Below are 21582 nucleotides of genomic sequence, written 5' to 3'. Positions count from 1 at the left end.
TACCACACAACAGAACCACTAACCCAGGAACCTATCCTTCCAACAAAGCCCGTTGCCAACTGTGCCCACATATCTATTCTGGGGACACCATCACAGGGCCTAATAACATCAGCCACACTATCAGAGGCTCGTTCACCTGCACATCCACCAATGTGATATATGCCATCATGTGCCAGCAATGCCCCTCTGCCATGTACATTGGTCAAACTGGACAGTCTCTACGTAAAAGAGTAAATGGACACAAATCAGATGTCAAGAATTATAACATTCATAAACCAGTCGGAGAACACTTCAATCTCTCTGGTCACGCGATTACAGACATGAAAGTCGCTATTTTACAACAAAAAAACTTCAAATCCAGACTCCAGCGAGAAACTGCTGAATTGGAATTCATTTGCAAATTGGATACAATTAACTTATGCTTGAATAGAGACTGGGAGTGGCTTAGTCATTATGCAAGGTAGCCTATTTCCCCTTGTTTTTTCCTACTCCCCCCGCCCCCCAGACGTTCTTGTTAAACCCTGGATTTGTGCTGGAAATGGCCCATCTTGATTATCATACACATTGTAAGGAGAGTGGTCCTTTAGATAAGCTATTACCAGCAGGAGAGTGAGTTTGTGTGTGGGGGGGGGTGAAAACCTGGATTTGTGCTGGAAATGGCCCAACTTGATTATCATACACATTATAAGGAGAGTGATCACTTTAGATAAGCCATTACCAGCAGGAGAGTGGGGTGGGAGGAGGTATTTTTTCATGCTTTGTGTGTATATAATAAGATCTTCTAAACATTCCACAGTATGTATCCGATGAAGTGAGCTGTATCTCACGAAAGCTTATGCTCAAATAAATTGGTTAGTCTCTAAGGTGCCACAAGTACTCCTTTTCTTTTTGCGAATACAGACTAACACGGCTGTTACTCTGAAACCTGTTAGCCAACTGATAACTCTCATGCCACTTACTTTGTGTTGTGTGCATACACACATCCTTTGCCAGATTCTGATCTCACTGACACTAATGTAAATCTCAAGCAATCCACTGGCTCAATCCTGAGTCCTTTTGTGGCTCAAGTGGTACAAAGTGGCCATATAACTGGCTTCAACAATCAGGTGGGAATTCTCCCAGCCATCATGTCCTTCCTAGCCCACTATATGGGGCATGGTGAGAGCATGCTGCACTCTGGCAAATTCTGGCAGGTAGATGGCCATTGTGGTAACCCTGAGGCTGCTCTAAATTACACTAAATTTTGAACTGGCCCCAGCCAAACCCATAATTGGGAAATCACAGCCTGCTCTCCCATCTCTGACACACACCACAGTGGTAAAGGACTGAGCCCCTTGGCTTAAACTGAGTTGCTCAGATTTACATCAGTGTCTGAGAGATCAGACTATAACTCTACTTCAAAACTGTTTTAAAAGAATTGGTATAACTAGGCTGATGGTATTCAAACACTGACTATAATAGACATGTAACTGTATCTGATCTTATCAGTGCACCTATAATTCACTTAATTTGTAGTTTTAAATTGCACATTTTCATATTCTGAATAGGCAAAATGTGTCTACAAGATATAACTTACTGCAGGGGTGTAATATGTTTATTGATTAAAAATGTCATTTCTGCACTCCATTCATACTTATGTGCACACAAAAATGTTGAGAATGATCCTTTGGAGGACACTCAGATTCCAATGTCGTGTTACACTACAAATCGCTATAATCTATCTAAGTATATCTCGGGTTTTAAATTACAAAATGTAAATAAGAACTGACAAAGTATTATGTTATTTTTTCTAGTCACTGAAAAACTAACGCAAGCAAGAATGGAACTGTCACATGAGTAAATTCAGTTTCAGGCAGTTTATCTACACGTAAAAGCTTTGCATTCCACAGTCCTCACCTGCAACATTTTTATGATCTGATTCTTGACCTGTACACATCACTTGCCAGCATGGAAATGGATTAGTAAACAGACTACTGAAAAGATTTATTATTTCTCTTCAACAACATAGTGAAGCATGCTTGTGTGTGTGTGTGTGTGTGTGTGTGTTTTTATGGTGAAATACCTGGACATCTGTACAGCTTTCTTGCCTGTGCAATATCTCCTTTACTTAGACGAGTACGCTGACCAATGGCAGGTCGTATACCATTATCATCACGGGAAGGAAGAATGGTATCCAGAAACATACCCCTAAAAAAAAAAAAACCCAATAAAAATAGACTCATAAAACCTTAGCAATTTTTAATAAAACTGTCCTTGTTTTTATATTATATAATATTTATTTTATAAATAATAAACACATTTGGCATAATTAAAAAGGTAAAATGCAAAATATGAAACAAACAAAAGCAAAGAAAAAGAAAAATTCCCCAAGTTTAAAAAATGGCTTAAACAGTAGCAATGATATTAGAAAATAGTCTTGCTTTAATGCAAACTGGCAACTACTTTTGTATTCTGAATAGATAATAACAACCCAGAAATTTCCTATTCAAATTTAAATTCAATGAAAAAGATTGTTGGGACCTAGCACTTGTCACACTGAAGACAGGATCTGTTGTTTGCTTAGCCTGTTTTGTCTGCCTGGCAAGGAGGACACGCAAATTCGTGAAGCATTCCATATTTAAAAAACACAAACAATTACACATTGCCTTGTTGTGAAATTCTTCCTCCGAAGTCCCTGTTCTGAATGAAGTTTCAAGGAGGTGTTAAAGGTCTTACTTACAGCCATGAAAAGCAGGGTGATTCAGAATTAAGGTTGCCAATGCATCTTTAATTCATGCAACTGTGCTAAGCTATTTCAATGTAAGGGTATGTAGTAAGAGCATTCTTCTGTTATGTGTTAGACCCCTGAGCTATCCTGCCGCTGCTAAGACATGAATGGTGAGCCAAATTCTGCTTTCGATTACAAATCCATGCTAACTCATTTGATTTCAGCAGAATTACTCCAAATGACTCTGATGTACCAGAGAACAAGATTAGGTATTAATCTTATCTCAGAATGTCCTTGGTTTGATGGATTTACATCTGATTTTTTAAAAACCTGATTTTTCATGAGTTAATTTTGGTAGTATTAAATTAATATTAGGAGCAATATGAACAAAGAAATATGTTCCATTAGCATGCTACAGAGTCTGAAAACCTTTGAATTCTGATGTCATGTCACTGGGCTTCTTACACATTTTGCTAGATTTTCTTTCTTATTTTTGATACTCATTTATACTTGTAGCACATACACGGAAAGCTAAAATCTTGTATTACCATTTATCAGTATTGACTGCATAATGTGGTTTCATAATACATAATAATAATAGTGTTAAGGCAGAAATCTGAGCCTAGGAATAGAGGTTGCTTTTTAAAGTACACTAGATTGGCCATTTTGAATGTCTGGCCTATATCCTGCTGTCATTGCACACATAAAACTCCCGATGACATCACTGGAATTATTCCATAAAGACAGACTGTAGGAAATACTTCTATTTCAAATATTAGAAGAAACAGTTCAAAGTACTAACTGACCACCTGAATAACTATTTCTAGGAACAAAGCAGGATTTTTGTAAAACAAAACAGCAACTTTAACGAGAAACAATTTTATTTTTCCACTGGTATAACCTGAAAATGACCAACCAAGTGAATTTAAAATTTTAAATTCCTCTTTTGCGGTCCCCAGCACCACCTTAAAAAGGCTTATGGAAACAACAAGCCCTTGATAGTCTTAATACTTATCTATATGTTGTGGCTATTACTTCATGAAGTTTTGTGGTCTTTGTTGACCTGGTCCTGGTGACTAAAGGAAATACTAGTTACTAACAGATGGTAAAGTTCCACACTGAATAGGACTCCCCCTCTGAACATAATCAATGGCAACCCTTATTGGCCTTAAGGACTTCTGTAAGTGATACAAAACACTCTCTTCTGCCTAGGGGTAGAATATGATTCCCTATACCACTCTCAGTTTCTGCCAGACTGGAGCATCTGAGACTAGGATCAGAAACCAAATCTTCATGTGGTAGTAATTACAGAGCACTAAGACTATGGTTATTCTTTTCTATTCTATATAAGTTCTTATGCCACCCTCCTCAACGTAGTATCTGAGCACCTTCTAGTAGTGCATTAAATAACATCTGTCATGTGTGTTTCATTCCCACACTCATCTTCTTCCTGGAGGAGGATTGTGTGTGAAGTGTTCTGTTTTGGTAGGCTGGTTTTTTTTAATGTACATGCTGCTATGTGCTTATATTAGAGAAGGCAACTGAGGCATACAGCGGATACACAATTTGCCCAAGTTCACACAAAGTCTGGGATGGAAAAGGGACTTGAACCTGAATCCTCCTCCACAGACTTTACCCTTGTGGGTTCCATTAGCATTACACTGATAACCTTTTCATAGGGTGGTTAGTGGCTGAGCTACAGGGTATGAAATATAATCAGCACTATGGGTGTCAGACCCTTTCCCACACTCAAATTTCATAGACGGGCTGTGCAAGGACAACCGGCAGTGGAGCAGCAATGTGGGAGCTCCCAATGTGGGAAAAATGGGATTCTTGATTGTGTGGCTCTAATGTCACTAACACCATGAGCAGCACAGAATGAGCTGCAGTCTCTAGTCTAGTCCTGCCCTTTCCCATGGCCCTGGTTTGTGGGGTACCTTTTCCAGACTTACATCTCACTCTCTGCACCCACAGAGGTACACAAATTACATAGACTTTATGTACTGACATGAATTTCACTCTAAGAGAAAGGAACACATACCTAAATATTTCATGTGCTTGATTCTTCTAAATTTAACTTTTTGCAGCATATGAGGTTTTACAAAATAATAGACAACTATTATGAAATGAGGTTTCCAGGTTATCTTTACATTAAATCTAAATTAAAATAAGATTAAAAGGCTGTTTTGAAATTGAATATTATGAGGGGACATTAAGCGATGTCTTTCTAAAAAAATAATCAAATTATCCTATATAGTTGGATTTAAAGAAAACCAACAAGCTGTGTTTTGACTTCTGTTGGAACACTCTCTGCGGAAGGAATACAATATTTTAAAGCTGTTCTGGAAATGCCATTGTTAAATCTATGGTTCCTAGTTTTCACACACAGGAATGGAATTAAAAGTCAAAAGGTATAACCTGAGACTCCAACCTTGAGAAGGTGTTCCTGGCATAGTGCATAATGCTGTCAAAATCATATGGTTCCCCAAGGGAGTTCACCTCTCCAGGCTCCATCTTCAGGAAGTTGTATTCCTGACCTACAAATGAGTCATAAGCAAAGTCTCAGATGAATCTTTTGATAATTGGGAAGGGGTAAAAGAGCTACAATGCCATTCACAGAAACTCATGGATCTTAGTGAATCTAGCGCTTCAGAGTAGTTAATTTCTTTTATTAACTGGATGAATGGAGGAAGATCCATGCACCTAGAACACCCGCTACTAACTTTATTCTACTATACATATAAATTAGCTGTTTCATTCACCTGTGCACTGTAAGTGAATAAGACACAGAACACCAACTCGTGATAAACTTGGAGGCCACAACATTCATTAACTTAGCCATCAATGATAGAAGAAAAAAATACACCCCACCACAAACAGTTCAGCAGATAGCTGTTCAGTGGGGATTCCACAGGCTGGCTACCAAAGTGACTTCGCTTAAGTAGAGGCTACCCTTTCAGTCCCCATCTACCACAACAGCTATTTGCGCCAACTTCCAGCTACCCCTCCCACCCTAACCTCATGCAACTGTTAGGGGCACATGTAAGGGATGCCCGGATCTGTGTAAGAAATAGAGGTTCACTTCGAGTCCTTCAAGCAACCACCAGTCCCGGCCCAAAGCCACTGGTCCTTGTCAGTATACAAGTATGCAAACTGGCTTTTGCTCAAACCCAGATCCACTGGACTCCTGCCAAAAGTTGTGACCTACATTAACAAACAATACTGGCCAAACTTCCCGGATACTAACAGAAAATCAAAAACACCCTCACTGCACATGCCAATTTCCTCTTGATGGAAATGCCTTTCTGACTCCAATTACCGATGACTAAGCCCAAAGTGTCTGACAAGAAGGGACATTAGAAGCTTCAGCTAGGAACTAAGGAGGAAGGTGGAAGCTTACAAGGCGAAGGGTGGGTGGCCTGAGAATGGCAGGCCCAACCCAGGAGGAAGGTACATACTGTACCCATTCACATGCAGGTCCAGGTGGCAACAAGTTCTCCCTGTGACATGAATCCACCAATCACAGGCAAAGCCTGAAGGAGGACAAGGAGCAGTTACTGCACCCAACCCCTTTTAGCACACATAGGAGTCCAGGATGCAGCACAAGGAAGCAGGGAAGAGCACACGTGCAATGTGTGGACTCAAAGGGTAGCGGGAGGAGTCTGAACTTCTCTCAATCCTTCAGAATAAGATCCATGAGAAGTGTCTGTTCCCTGCCAGTCCTGCTCAAAGTCCCATTCTAAGGAGTATGGTGGGACTCTTAACAGCTTCATTGCACCACTAATTAAAAAATGTAAATATTACTTTACGACCAAGAAATCATACAATGGCTTTTTCAGGGTACAAACTTTAACTCTTAGCCTATATCAGTTGCATGTAATGTAACACTTAAAACATAACGAGACTGACTTAGTTTAAAGAGATTTTCGAAACTGCATGTTATGTTGTGTGTGTTTAAGAGCTGTGTAATTTAGTTTCTTGTTTTACCCAAGCCATCTGGTAAAATAAGGCACTAAAAGCAAAATAAAACACTGCTGCACAAACACTGAGCAATTGGTTAACAAATGAAACAAAAGCACTCTTAAGATGAAAGCAGAAAAACCCCATATACTGAAAAATAAGTTCTCTTTATTTTATCCTGTTAGGCTATTTATTTTGTAGGACTCTAAAATATCCTATATCTGTTTAATCTGTACCTTCATATTTCTTTTGAGACTTGAGCCGTTATTATAATTCCATTCTGGAAATGTTTAAAAGGGATTTAAGTTGGCTAAGTGTGACACCCTCTCCCCCAGTGAAAATCCTAAAAAGCTAGGATTGCCAAGTTATAGCACCCTTCTTAGACCACACAGGATGTTTCCACTGACAGCAACAGATTGTTTCTATCATCAAAAGAACTCAACTCCAACTGTAAAGGAAACACTCTAAAGACTACACATCTCCCTCACAGTACAATGCAAAACTTTAATTACAACCTCATACTTCCCCCACAAACACGTAACACATTGCACATTGTCAATCCTGTATATGTGAAAAAGTTGCTGAGGATGTATTTATTATTTGTGTTTATTATGTATGTATTATTATTCAAATGTAATCAAAAATTATGTGCATGTGTGAAAAAGTTAGGGAGTAATCATACGTTATCAAGTCATCAGTGCATGAGCAATCAAGACAAAGTTAGGTAAGGTATGGACCTTCCTTGAGCAAGCCAACATTTGCACTTCTAGTACAAACCTTTGCTTAAGGAATATGGCCCAGATCCTCAAAGATAATTATGTGCCTAATGCCCATTCAAATCAATGAGAGTTAGATGCCTATATACCTATATGCTTATTACTGTGAGTAGTGCCAATGATTTTAGTAGGCAGGTTTTGCTGACTGGCACAATCTGATTAGTGATTGTCAACCTATATTATAAAAGGGGATAGACAGCCTCAGGGGGGAAGGAGAGCGAGAAAGAAACTGACAATGCAAGTTTGTTCTGCCTCAACCTGTTGTCAGGAGACGGAAACTAACAATCTGATCTTGCTATAAGGCAAATTAAAGGAAGAAATATTGCTAAAATATTATGTATTAGGCATAAAAGAAGTGACAACAAAATTAGATTAGATCATAGCTGTCATCTGTTGTCTCTTGCAGAATGCTCTGCTGTTGTGACTGGAATAGCTAATAAATAAATATAACCCTTTGCTCTTGCATAGTATTTTTCATCTGTAGATCTCCACATGCTTTCCAAAGCAGCTAAGTATCATTACTTCCATTTTACAAATGATGATACTTAGGCAGAGTGAGATGAAGTAACTTGGCCAAAGTCACCCAGCTCAGAGACAGAACCAGGAATAAACACAGGCATCCTGATTCCAAGGCATGGGCCCTAGCCTTTAGATTACATTGCTTCTCATGCTCAGCATGACAGTCCACATTTGATAATAAAAATGAAAATTGCTAATAAACCAATTTAAATTGCTTGTGAACTATAATCTATATTTTACCAAAAGCCATTTTTATCTCCTAGAAGTTTAAACATAATTTTGTATTTCAAAATTGTTACTGTGCCATGAAGAACTCACCTGAACTAAATATGAGTAATTTGTAAGAATAAATGCATCTGCAGCAACATAAGGTCTAGGCTTCTAGAATCAAGCACAGTATTTGCATGCTAGCAGAAACAGCGATTTTTATTCTTCTCAGGGACGCTCTTCTGTCCTTGTCTCTGTGGGCCAAAATCAGCTTCTGTAGCCCAACTCTGGTTCCAACAAGAACAGGTCAGACAAGCATTGCAAAGAATGGTTGATAAGAATAAAACTGTCAATTGTATGGGCCAGATTGTAAACCTGATTTGTTAATGCATTTAAATATGGGTGTATAAATGGCTAGTCAGATAACCACATATCAATTTGCATACCAATATTGGTTTTTATGTATACAATCATCATTACTGTGCATGCAAATTTGATGCAAAATTGCAAAGGCATATTTCCACGTCAACATGGGCTTCTGAAATTTTGAAAATCACGCCTTTAGCATCTAAAACATCAACTTTGAAATACAGAGTCTCTGGAATCATAGGTTTATATCTTGACAAGATAATCTCAACCTGCCTACTTCACAGTTCGGTAAACTGAGTATCATACAAGTCAAGACTTCCCGGGTGAGTGTCATTAGCTTCTTATTAAAAATTAAATTTCTAGCCTTTATGGTTATGACGAAAACCTTCCAATTGTGAACCAAGTGTAAACCAATGAAGTGGCGTCTTGCTTAGTCTGCATAGACAGTTTCAGTGCTGCTACTGCTTGGAAGTGTTATCAGGCACCTGAAGCTGTTGTGGGAGGCAGCTGCTACCACTTTTAAGAAGCAGGGTTGTCAAGCAGGAGCCTACTACTTCTTCCTCCTGAAGTAGAAGGCTTTGCAGGATGATCATGGTACATAGTCATGTGTGTGCCACTGCAGCAGAGGGTTTGTGGACTTGTACGTGTGTGGGAAAGGGATGAGATCATATATTTATTTAATGAATGGGTAGGGAGAATGCTGTCCAGCAAGACTTTATTGTTGAGCAAAACAGCCTTAATTATTTTATTTAGGAGTATGGGAAGTGGCCCAGCACTCATTTATTGGAGGCAGCATGAATTAAGTTAGCCGGTGTTATTTGAGTGGGCAGCACTAATTAGAAGAACTGAGTTCACCCAACAGACCCACGCCCAGTAGTATACAATCAGTAGGAGAACATATAGTAGGGGGTGTGGCTTGGTGCAGGTGAGGCTTAGGCACCAGTATAGTTCAACATGGTGAATAGGCTTCGACCCAGGGCAAGTAAGCATTGGATGGAGCTGGCTGGAAAGGTTCTCCTCCATGGAAAATGTTGACTTTTCATTGAAAAAAACAAACATTTTCTGACTGAAAACAGAAAACTTTTGATTTTTGATGAAAACTCAAATGTTCCCATATAAAGCAGACACTTGTCACAAAAAATGTTATTTAGACAAAAACTAAATTTTCTGTCAAAAAACAATTTCTGTTAATGTTTAGTTCATTTTCCAAGCCTTGTCACAATTGTACTTATCTTTAACATGAAACCACAGTCCTGCCTCCACTGTATGAACATGAAAGGTCCCATGGCTCTTTTCATAAGACTAGTGGTTTTCCCTGAAGTCCCTCCAGGTTGCTTAACTGGCTATTTGGCTGTTTCTCTCCACTCCAGTGGTATACTTCATACTTTAGTGGTACTGTATAAACTGTATACAGTTTGAATCATTTTGGGGTCCCTCCAGATAAAAAGAATGGTGTAAATGTAAAAATGTTAATTTTGGCTAGTTTATTAGAATGGTGAATTTTCTAAGAACACTCAGAATCTCAATTGCAATTATTTGAATTGAAAAGACGCATTTTAAAAATGTAAAAATTGTTACAATCTTCAATAAAACAAAAATAAACAGTGAAATAATATAACCTAAGAACCCTAAGCAAATTGTCTCACCTGGCTGGATGTTTTCTCTAATGATGGTTACATGGTCATCTCGGTCTGGCCGTGTGTGTTCATGCCAAAAGCCTATCACATGCCCTAGTTCATGAACAACAATTCCAAATTTATCACAGTTCTTGCCAATAGATATAGCCTGAGGACCATTCCCCCTTCGACCCACATAAGAACAGCACCTGCAATAAAAATGTCAATAGAGATTAAAACTTTCAAGAAAACGACTTAAAAATAAAATTTTGCTAGAGGGTAATTTAAAAAAAAAATCAATACAGTACATTACATGACAATGCTACAACAAGCTGAAGTTAGTATTTACAGTAGTTAATACAGAGTATTATTATATATAACTATTAGAATGAATTTCTTTATCCAAGGTGCCACTTGTGACCCAATGGGACTGTGATTTGTGTCCCTGGAGTCATTCTGAAAAACAAAGGAGATTTATACACCAAAACAAACAAATAAAATAAAATGGCTGTGATTAAAATCCATCTTTTTGCGGTGTTGTGCTGCATCTGTGCTGTCTTTCATATGAGAGTAGCACATATAACACCACCAGATGTGCTGGGGATGTGATTGGCCCTCTACTGCTCTGCTTGGGAATGGAGCACCTACTGCAGCCGTCTCTGGATCATTAGGAAGTGCTGCCGTCAGCTTTTTCAAATTCCTCTCCCTCATTCCCTGAATAAGGATCCATGAAGAAACATCTTCCCCCCCTTCTCCCCCGTAGAGGAGACAGTCCACACCAAAAACCCTCCACATCTTCATCCTTTCTGGCTTGGAGAGAGAAGTTGCCCTCACTTAAGAACTAATGGACGGGGAATGTTCCACTTCAGTACGCAAAGAGCAAAACCTATTTTAAAATCTAAAAATGCTTTCTATGACAAATAAATAAAAAATAAAAAAAGAACAAAAGTAAAGTCTCCATGACTAACCATACTGGACTTGAATCTTCTCTCATGTAGTCTCCTCTCAATAGTAAAACACTAGTTTTCATACCACTGTAACTCCATTGATTTCACTGGGACTATTCATATACTTAAAGTTAATCATGTACCTAAGTGCTTTGATGATTGGTGCCTAAATCACATCAGAAATTGAATTAGAAAACTATTGTGTCTACATCTATTTTCCCAAACCTTTCACCTGGCCCCACAGACTTGTGTCTCCATAAAATCCCTCAACTCTAAAAATACACGATTCCCCCTCTATAGCATTCCTGTTGTATTTCTGACTCATTCCAGAACCACCAAATGGTCTGAGGCCGAACAAAATTTTCTTTCTAATAAGAACACAAAAGCTATGAGTTCGGTTCCAAAATCTCAACCTTTCAACGAGACTTAGATAGCTGTGGGGGCGAGGAGAAGAAGCAGCAGGGAGCAGAGGTAGATTCCTGCTGTGTCTATCTCTGTTGTACTTTGTACCAACACTCATCCAGATTTCATAGTCACTCAACTCTGGTTGGCTACTAAGTAAATCTTTCATTTTTAATCTGAAAATTCAAGCTACTTCGTTAATTATGGTTGCAGAGTTTTAGAATATTAAATGTTAATGATACCATAAACCTTTGAAGATTTACCTAACATCTCACAGAACAAAACACAGAAGAGAGATGAATACTTTGTAGATAATCCTGAAATGGAGTGAAATGAGGTTTAGAATCCCATGACACTCCTGTGCTTGAGTAAACAGGAATGCCATCTCTCCCCCTCGCTGAGATTTTTCTGGGTATATGTGACAGATAATGTGGCCCACAAAAGTAATCTTTCAATACTGGGAGATTGTAGTCCAGAAATAAATGGTCTACTTGTTCTCCCTCTCCCTTCTTCTTGGATAAGAGTCTTCATCCAGAAGAGTCATATTTTTCTGAGGAGTGGTAAAAAAAAAAAAAAAAAAAAAAGCCAGCTTCACAACTGCTCTCATTTTTCATTCCTTTTTTTCTGTGCTTTCATGATTCCAATGTAAACTAATGGAGCTGGTATGCCCTTTTCAGCATCCATACTCAGCAGTTTTCTGAGATGTCTGCTCTTTTGGAAGGTCTGGAAAAATGTAGTCTGCTCACTATGACAGGAAAAGGAAAGAATGGAGACTAAAGCAAAACCTATAGGGATGGAGAGATATTTGGGATCAAATGGTTGGCTGAGATTTCTGACACACATCTGTCTCTATCACTTTATCTACTGCGTACAATATAGCAAAAATAGTAAGAGGTGAATATGACTCCATCACAAGCTCTTTAATGACCTTAAAATAAAAAAAAGTATCCTACAAAAAGTGAAAACATGGATGAATTGCTAAGGAGCAGTTCAGAGGAATAGCACAAGGATGTAGAGGAAAAAACAGAAAGGCTAAGGCACAAAATGAATTACACCTAGCAAGGGACATAAAAGGCAATAAGAAGAGGTTCTTCAAATGTATTAGGAACAAAAGAAAGATGAAAGAAAGTGTACTTCTTCTACTTAGTGGGGAAGGAGAGCTAATAACTGATGATATGAAGAAGGCTGAGATGTTTAAGGCCTATTTTGCTTCAGTCTTCATTAAAAAGGTTAATGGTGACCAGATATCCGACACAATTAATATTAACAAAAAGGGATTTGATGAAATTCATCCAAGGGTACTTAAGGAACTACCTGAAACAATCTCAGAACTGTTAGCAATTACGTTTGAAAACTCATGGAGGATGGATAAGGTTATAAAGAACAGGGGAAGGGCAAACAAAGTACCTATCTTTACGAAGGAGAAGAAAGAGGACCTAGGAAATTAGAGGCCACTCCACTTAACTTGAATACCTGGAAAGATACTGGAACCAATTATTAAATTATCAATTTGTAATCATCTAGAGGATAATAGAGTTACAAGGAATAGCCAGCATGGATTTGTCAAGAGCAAATCTGTAAAACTAACCTAATTTCCTTCTTTAATGCAGTAGATATGATATATCTTGATTTTAGTAAATCTTTTGACAATGTCCCACATGACATTCTCATAAGCAAACTAGGAAAATATGGTCTAAATGGAATTATTATAAGGTGGAGGCACAACTTGTTGAAAGACCGCACTCCAAGAATAGTTATCAATGATTCACTGTCAAACTGGGAAGGCATATCTAGTGGAGTGCTGAAGGAGTCTGTCTTGTCAATATTTTCATTAATAACTTGGATAATAGAGTGGAGAATACGCTGACATTAGTGGCTGACACCAAGCAGGGAGGGGGCCGCGAGCACTTTGGAGGACAGGATTAGAATTGGAAAGGCATTTGACAAATTGGAGAACTAGTCTGAAATGAACAAGATGAAATTCAGTATAGACAAATGCAAAGTACTACACGGAGGAAGGAAAAATCAAATGCACAACCAGAAAATGGGAAATAACTGGCTAGGCTAGGCTACTACTGAAAAGGATTTGGAGTTCTAGTAGATCACAAATTCAATGAGAGTCAACAATGTGACAGGTTTCAGAGTAGCAGCCAAATGTGACAGAATTTCATAAAAGGTTAATATCATTCTGGAGTGTATTAACAGGAGTGTCATTTGTAAGATATGGGATGTAACTGTTTTGCTCTAATCGGCACTGGTAAGGCCTCAATTAGAGTACTCTGTCCAATTCTGGGCACTGCACATTAGGAAAGATGTGGACACATTGGAGAGAGTCCAGAAGAGAGCAACAAAAATGATAAAAAGTTTAGAAAACCTGACCTATAAAGAGAGGGTAAAAACTGGGCATGGTTAGTTTTGAGAAAAAAAGACTGAAGACCTGATAATAGTCTCCAAATATATTAAGGGCTGTTATAAAGAGGACAGTGATCCATTGTTCTCCATGTCCACTGAAGGTAGGATAAGAAGTAATGGGCCAAGAGAGATGTAAATAAGATATTAGGGAAAAGTTTCTAACTATAAGAGTAGTTAAACACTGGAATACATGTCCAAGGGAGATTGTGGAATCCCAATCACTGAAGGTTTTTAAGAACATCTTAGACAAACACCTGTCAGGGATGGTCTAGGTACACTTGGTCCTGCCTCTTTGTGGACAGCTGGACTAAATAACCTTTTGAGGTCACTCCTAGCCCCACATTTCTATTATTCTAATCCTGCAGGCCCTCCTTGAAGAGTCTGGAAACCTACAGAAACAGCTGGAAGCAAATCAGGTGGTTATCTCCTCCTGTTTGCTGTACAGGAGCCACAGTCCGGTGGCACCTTAAAGACTAACAGATTTATTTGGGCATAAGCTTTTGTGGGTAAAAAACCCACGTCTTCAGACGCATGGAGTGAAAATTACAGGTACTCGCACAGATACAGACAGATATTTATGCCTGTCTTTTCATACTGCTAAATTCAGTGCCTTGCATGGTACCAAGTACTGAATTTAGCTGTATGAAAAAACTCGCACAGATACAGACAGATATTTTTGCCTGTATCTGTAATTTTCACTCCATGCATCTGAAGAAGTGGGGTTTTTACCCACAAAAGCTTATGCCCAAATAAATCTGTTAGTCTTTAAGGTGCCACCAAACTGTGGCTCCTGTATAGCAAATAGGAGAAGATAACCACCTGATCATCATATACAGACTAATATGGCTACCCCTCTGATAGCTAGAAGCAAGAAGAGAGAAGAGGTACCAGCATAATGTGAGCAACTCCTCTCTGTAACCCTCAAGTGATCTATACACCACTGTTTTCAAAATGCAATCTAAGGAAAAAATAAACTAAAAATAATTTATAATTTATCCAAGATGCTACCATATTACTGCCAGAGCTCTGTTACTGGAGGGTTACATGACTCTGTTAACTCAATCGCAGATGAGCCTCAACAATGGGTAACTGAGACTGCATATTTAGAGGGGAAACATTTTTAAATAGAATAAAACACATGGATTGGCTATTTTAGTTTGAGCCAATTCCCTTGTATTTACAAAGAAGGCTACAGCACCTTCAGTCAGTATTATACCAGCCTATTTTGTGTCTTATATCCCACTGTCAATTACTTTTTCAAATCATGAGGCAATAGCATAGTCCTAGAAAATTCAGCCACAGGCAGTACTCTTCACTGTTTTTCTTCTGCTGCTTCTTCTTTATTCTGACTGTCTCAAACAGAAACATAGAACCTTTCAAGATTCTGCTCTATTAGTTCCAAAAGCTAGGCAATGGGATTTGAAAAAAACCTAAAACATCCATCACAGCACATAGAATCACATAAAATGTTTGATATGTAAACAAATACTAATTATTTGCCTTTGAATAACAGTAGTGTAAAATATTGTCCGAGGGAGCTTTGGGTTTTATATCACAAAATGAGGTCGCTTTTTACAGTATATTCCTTGATTTTGTGAAATTTTACTGCTATTCCCATTAAAGCGAGACAATGTGGGCAAGATTTTCAAAAGTAAACAGTAATTTTGGGTGCTCAACTTGAGATACTGTAAAGGTGTCCTGGCTTCAGAAGGTGAATGGACAGGCCTTTCTGAAAATCAGGCACCCTCGGGCATCTCAAGTTGAGCAGCCAAATTATGTTAAAAACAGAGTATCAGCCTATTTTTAAAAAATTGGCAATTACTTAACTTTGATTACTAAATGGAGTTCAAGCACTTCACACAGATTGCAGACTAGCTCTTTGATTCTCTTTCTACTTCAAAGAAGAACAGCCATCAACAGTAAACACTGCGTCTTAAAATAACAGTAGTAGTATAGAATCCTCGGGGAGTGGGGGGGTCATTAGGATTTACTGCATCGAGCGCCCTGCCATGCACACATCAGATTTATCCAATTAAGTTACAACATTCTGATCACTCAGACAACAAAATGGAGTCAAAGGGTCAAGAATATTACAAAGTTATACATCAAAAGGCACTGATTTGCAAGACCTTTGTTGTGACCACACTTTTACGTGCGCTTGGCACAAGGCCCAGGCATCTCTCTACAGTATGAGCACTTGTCATCCTTCTCAAACTCAGCCAACAGGCAGACTTTAAAGCTCCTGATCTCTTTAATCTTTATTGCACCAGACAGCAGTTGAAGATGGTAACTATTTATGAATCTCTAATTCCATGTAATCAGGCTAGCTGATCAATAATGGTGAGCAAAGAGAAACAACTGGCAGAGAGAAAGTGCAGTGATCACTACCGCTATTCTTTGAAAAATAAGGGCCCTTTGAGCCCCACAGAGCTGCCATAAAATGTGTCTTAAAATTGATGAGTGGGAAGGGGAAACCTCCGGGATCATAGTCTCAGTTTTTTGGCGGGTTAAACAGCTGCACACTACAGAATGTGATACTTTAAAGCACCCTATTGAATGATAATAGCAGTTCACCATGACATTAACTGCATGGTGCTGTGGATGAAAATGATGCAGAACTCCACAAACCCACTCAGATTACACCCTTTACTCTGGTTACATAGAGAGGAAAACAATCTGTAATTCACAAGAGAACTCAATATGAAGCAATTTTGTTAATCACTTTACTGGTGAAAGCACACCCCTTCCATTCACAATCCAAAATGCCTCTAGGTAAAGTGGAAATTGGATTGGCACTCATACAGAAATAAAGTTAGCAATAGTGGTCTGCCTTGGACATTTTCACCAGGAATGAAATTGTACGGAAAATTATTGTTAGCAGTTTTCTTCCGCCTTCATATATAATTCTTGGTAAAAGGCTTGTAGTCAAAACCACATTATTTTCCTTACATTCTAATTTTGGACTATATATATATATAAATATACACAATCTTTTGTTCCATTTGTAGTAGCTTACTCATTTATTCCCAGACTAGGCTCTAAAATGGCACATGAATACAGAAGGCCAATATTTGTTCTAATCTGATGAATTTATCCCTTTTGGTCCTTTCCACAAATTGTCCACAAATAGATCATGATTTTTACTGATTTTTACTGATTTTTACTGATTTGTTTGATATTCAAAACTATTCTCTGAATAGTTTACTAGAAATAATTTCAAATTGCTAAATGTTCGCAAACTGTTTAGAGTGGGCATTCATTCAATTACTCAATATTCAGAAATGCCACCCACCCTCCTCAACTGGTGGGGGAACTTGATGTTCCTGGCAGAGAAGGACGACAGCCTCAACAGTGAGGGAGGGAGTCACTCACTGAGGGACACCAAGTAATTCCTCCTCACCATCCTTGGTGTCTCTGGCACTCATTGGGCAGATAGGTGGGGGGTGGGAAGAGTGCTAATTGGCCAGCATTCCGAAGCTCATAAAATTTAACTTGGAGCAGGTGCCTGCACAGCTCCATTCCAGCAGAGAAAGGGTTATTTACCATCAATTTTAAGACACATTTTATGGCAGCTGCTGCCAATAGTATGCAAAGGAAGACAGGTAAGACCAATGGCCTGCAGATAACTGATGCAGATAATGAGTCAGGGGACGAGGAGAACAGGTGAGCAGGACTTCGGTGGTGGTGGGTCAGAGGAGTGCATTCCTCCCGGATGGGATCCTAAATTCTTTATACAGGAGGTCCATGGGTCCAAGTTTGGGGAAAGTGAGGGTCCAAGCGTCAGGAAGGTGTGTGGGTGGTGGCTCCTAGTCAGGCATTCTTCACCCATCTGGCATCAGGTTCTTCTGGAGTGTACAACTCCCACCATTGTCAGAATGACAAGGGAAATGAAAGGACATTTTAAAGTGTGGGAAAGATTTCTGGAAGAGTTTAATGGGATTTCAATATGACGTTTGGACTGGTTGCTCAAGACTGAACTGCAGATACAATCTGACATCTTGGGAGGCACAGGTTTACTTTCAAGGAAGGTGGTGTGCACAGAAGTGGCCAGAAAGCTGGGTGGCTCTGGCCATTACAAGAGACATTACCTTCCTCAAGGTTTTTCCTATAATGCTGGTAGTCACTTTTTGGGGAGAAAGCTTTTAAAACAGAAAGTGCGTTTCTGGTGCAAAAAACAATCTGTGGTCCATATTGTAAATATACAATTGGCTAAGACTGCTCAAGTAATGAAGCTGGTGAGGGCCTTCATTTTATACCTGAGCCTGAATGTCTACACTGTCATTAAACACCACCTTAGCCCAAGGTTCGTGAGCCCTCATCAGCTGTCATGAGCAAACTGTGGGTGTCTAACTGCAATGTAGACATACCCGCAGCGCCTGTGAGCCAGCCTTAGAGAATTCATGATGACATTTAGGGCTCAGGAAGGGCTTCATCATGGGTGGGCCATACCTACACACCAGATGGTGCAATATGGGGTGTCTTTGACCCACTGCAGGTTGGCTTTCTCCACTATATCTGGAGAAATAGCAGGCCTGTCCTACTCAAGTAGGCTGGCAGGTTTCCCAGATCCAGGCAGGCTTTGTTTTACCACTGAAGCTCTTAGAAGGGTGGTACAGGAGGGGTTGGCACTAGAGGGACAACATTACCTATAACAGTGAAAATCCAGTCTTATTAAAGGCTTTAGGATGGGTCTGCAGCTGTGAGAGGGAGGCCATTTTATTTAGGGTGGTATTCATTTTTGCCCTCTTTGGCACTTTTAAAGTGAGGGAATTGGTGCTTTTGGCAACTGCGGGAAGGTTCCAGGGAGCATTGAACTTAACAGAGTACGAAAATCGACAGGAACAGTGGTCCTGGCAGTTAAGGTCCTCAAAAAGAACAGAAGGGCATATGTGGTGTTGAAGGAATGTGCAGACAAACACTTGTGCCCTGTAAAGGCAGTGAAAGCCTTACTAAAAATCCAGAGCCTGCAGCCAGGCCTGCTGTCCACACACAGTGATGGCAGCTTCCTAACAAGATACCAATTTCCTGCGCTACTGAGGAAAAACCTTGCGCTACTACGTTCTTGACCTAGGTATATTTGGTACTCATTCTTTCAGGACTGGGACAGTGACATCAATGTCTGCAGGGGCTTTGGTCCATGGAAAGTAGAGGTGAAAGGGCACAGGAAATCAAGGTGTTACAGGACGTATGTCTGCACCTAGGAAAAGAGTAAAAAGCAACTAATCCCATAAGCTTTTTTGTTTCAGAGGATACCCAGAGCATACTCAATATTCAGATCTGAAGCACTCTGTAGAAGAGGGCAGCCAGGATGGCCGGCAGATCTCAGCTAGTCTTCAGGTCTGAAGCTTTTTGCGTCCAGTGGTTCGGCAGAAGAGGCATGCAGTGGGATCAGCTCATGTCACTTCTACTCTCATTGTTGAACAAAGCAGACCCCCTCACATCTTGACTATCCACCTCGGAGAATAATCTCAAGGGCTGCACAGGAGTCAATTTAAGGGATAGAATCCAGAGGGATGTTAGCTGGGTTAGGCAATTGTGGCCAGCGGTTATGTTAGTATGATCAGAAAAGCCCACAAGATGGGTTTGGCAGGGAGCTGCAGATGCAGCCTGCATGGACAAGGCAAAGAAGAAAGTGAATAGAGAGGTCACTAGCATATTCCTGGAGACAGGGGGTTCAGTGATACAGCACAGGGATATCTATTACAAAAGTCCTGAATTTTTCAGAGATTATGGGCACATCTGTCAGACGGAAGCACTGACAAATGGTTGTGGAATGTGAGGGCCTGGATTGGGTGGTGATCAAGATGGCACTCCCTGTTCCCAGTGGGGTTAAAGGATAAAATGAACAGTTCCTAGAGGTAAAAACCTGGGATTTTGGTGAAGGCCCTTTGTCTTACAGGATATGGTCAGACTTTGTGGCCCTTGTCGGTTGAGGTCCTCACCCTTCTGCACCCTCTGTCCCCCTCAGAGTGAGCTGAGTCCTGGGAGGTAGGCTGAGGAGAGACTACCCCGAGTTATGGACCCTAGAGTAGGAGTTCTGTAACACCTGCCAGGTATAGGAGCATATGGGTGATGGGTGGGTAGAGCCCCTCCCCTCTGTTTAGCTTTAACAAAAGTTACAGCCTGCCGGATAAAATCCATCAATGTGTCTGTCCTCATTTCACCGCTAAGTCTACATCAATTTGCTACTTAAGCTGTACAGCTAGCCACCTTCAGTAAGTCATATGCTGTTGTTTCTCTTCCTGGACTGGATGATTTAACTTTTATAAACTACTTCTGCTTTAGCCAGAAGTTAATTTCATTTCTTGATTAGACAAATCTTTGCTACAGGTTCAAAATTTGATTTCCTGTTAATATTCAGACTATACCAACAAAACTTTGTACTCTCACACAAACTTCCAAGAAGCAAACAAAAAGTGGTACAAACATGACTGAATTAGAATGTGATTCACAGCTCACAAAAACCTTCAGTAACACTCCTCCTCCTCCCCGCTCCCCACTACTTACCCAGTTCTACTCATGCTTATGACTTGAAGGGTTATGAACGGTGAACGACCAGAGCTTCACTATGACCTAGCTTCTTCATGCATGACTGTGGTAGCCATTACTAACATTTAGAGACGTTTTAATATGATTATTTTAATATAAATATTACTTTTTTTAACTCCATGAAAGAACTGTATCACCTGTTTAAATAGCCAGTCATTTCTACATGCAAGAAATAAAGCTACTAAAACAAAACTTTAAAGCATAAGTATATTTTTAAAGACAGAATATGACCTTTATCCATTTTTTTAAAAAGTCCAGTCTGTAATGTCTAGCATGTAAACATGGCATTTGGTTCAAACAGCTTGTGACCATTTAGAAGCTGTACAGATTAGAGCATATGAAACTCATGACATGAGTTTTCTTTACTTCAAACAACTTTTTCAAACATCCATACTGAACAAAATCAACAGTGACTGCTCTAAATCACATGAAGTCTGCCATAAGAAAGTAGTTAAGTGTGCAGGTAAATAATAAAAATTGCCACGAAGATCAAAGGCATGTTGCAGCGTGAAAACACTGTGACTTATTGTTCCTTTTCAGACTCACCACATACAAAACAGACTTGCTCTTTTTCTCAGTGATATTTATTGTGAGCATGAGATTAAGTGCCACTTAGGACAGCTGAGCCCTTTTTTGGCTTCCCATGCAGCATAATATAGTGACTGAATCTCCAAGCAGTTTCCACATACCACCCAGGAACCATAAGCAGCAATTCTTTAAAGAATATTACAGATTGTAATTACCAACTAGCGGTTTACACAACATGGCACTCTTTCAATCTGTTTAGAGATAAAAATTTTACATACCACAACCCAGTAACTACATCCATATTTATTATTTATCCAGTGGCCAAGAATAACAATGTACATTGCTTTGGTAACAATCATAAACCCTATACTATAAATCGTTATTTTCCAATGCTCATACTGCAGTACAAATGACCGCCATCCACTAACTATGGAATCTCAACTCACCAATGTTTGCCTTTTCAACTGTAATAGATGATGAAACAATACCTGGGTCCCATCTCAAACACTGTGTTAATTAAATGAGACATGATGAGGATGAACCACAGTTCAAAATTGAAGCTAATAAAATGAATAATATGAGTAGAGGAA

The 21582-nt window shown here is 39.4% G+C and overlaps 1 protein-coding gene across 1 annotated transcript in view; it reads right to left on the bottom strand.

The window, feature by feature from the left end:
* Window positions 1-21582, bottom strand: part of TLL1 (tolloid like 1) — a 204754-nt gene that overhangs the window by 77766 nt on the left and 105406 nt on the right. The window contains exons 7-9 of the mRNA XM_007067044.4: window positions 10185-10363; window positions 5139-5244; window positions 2063-2187 (exon numbers count right to left, since the gene is read on the bottom strand). Coding sequence (XP_007067106.1) covers window positions 2063-2187; window positions 5139-5244; window positions 10185-10363 — 410 coding nt within the window. The remainder of the gene's footprint in view (window positions 1-2062; window positions 2188-5138; window positions 5245-10184; window positions 10364-21582) is intronic.

Source organism: Chelonia mydas, chromosome 4 (assembly GCF_015237465.2).
Source record: "Chelonia mydas isolate rCheMyd1 chromosome 4, rCheMyd1.pri.v2, whole genome shotgun sequence".
NCBI lineage: Eukaryota > Metazoa > Chordata > Testudines > Cheloniidae > Chelonia > Chelonia mydas.
Note: the sequence above shows the minus strand (reverse complement) of the source record. Positions and strands in the feature narration are given on the sequence as shown.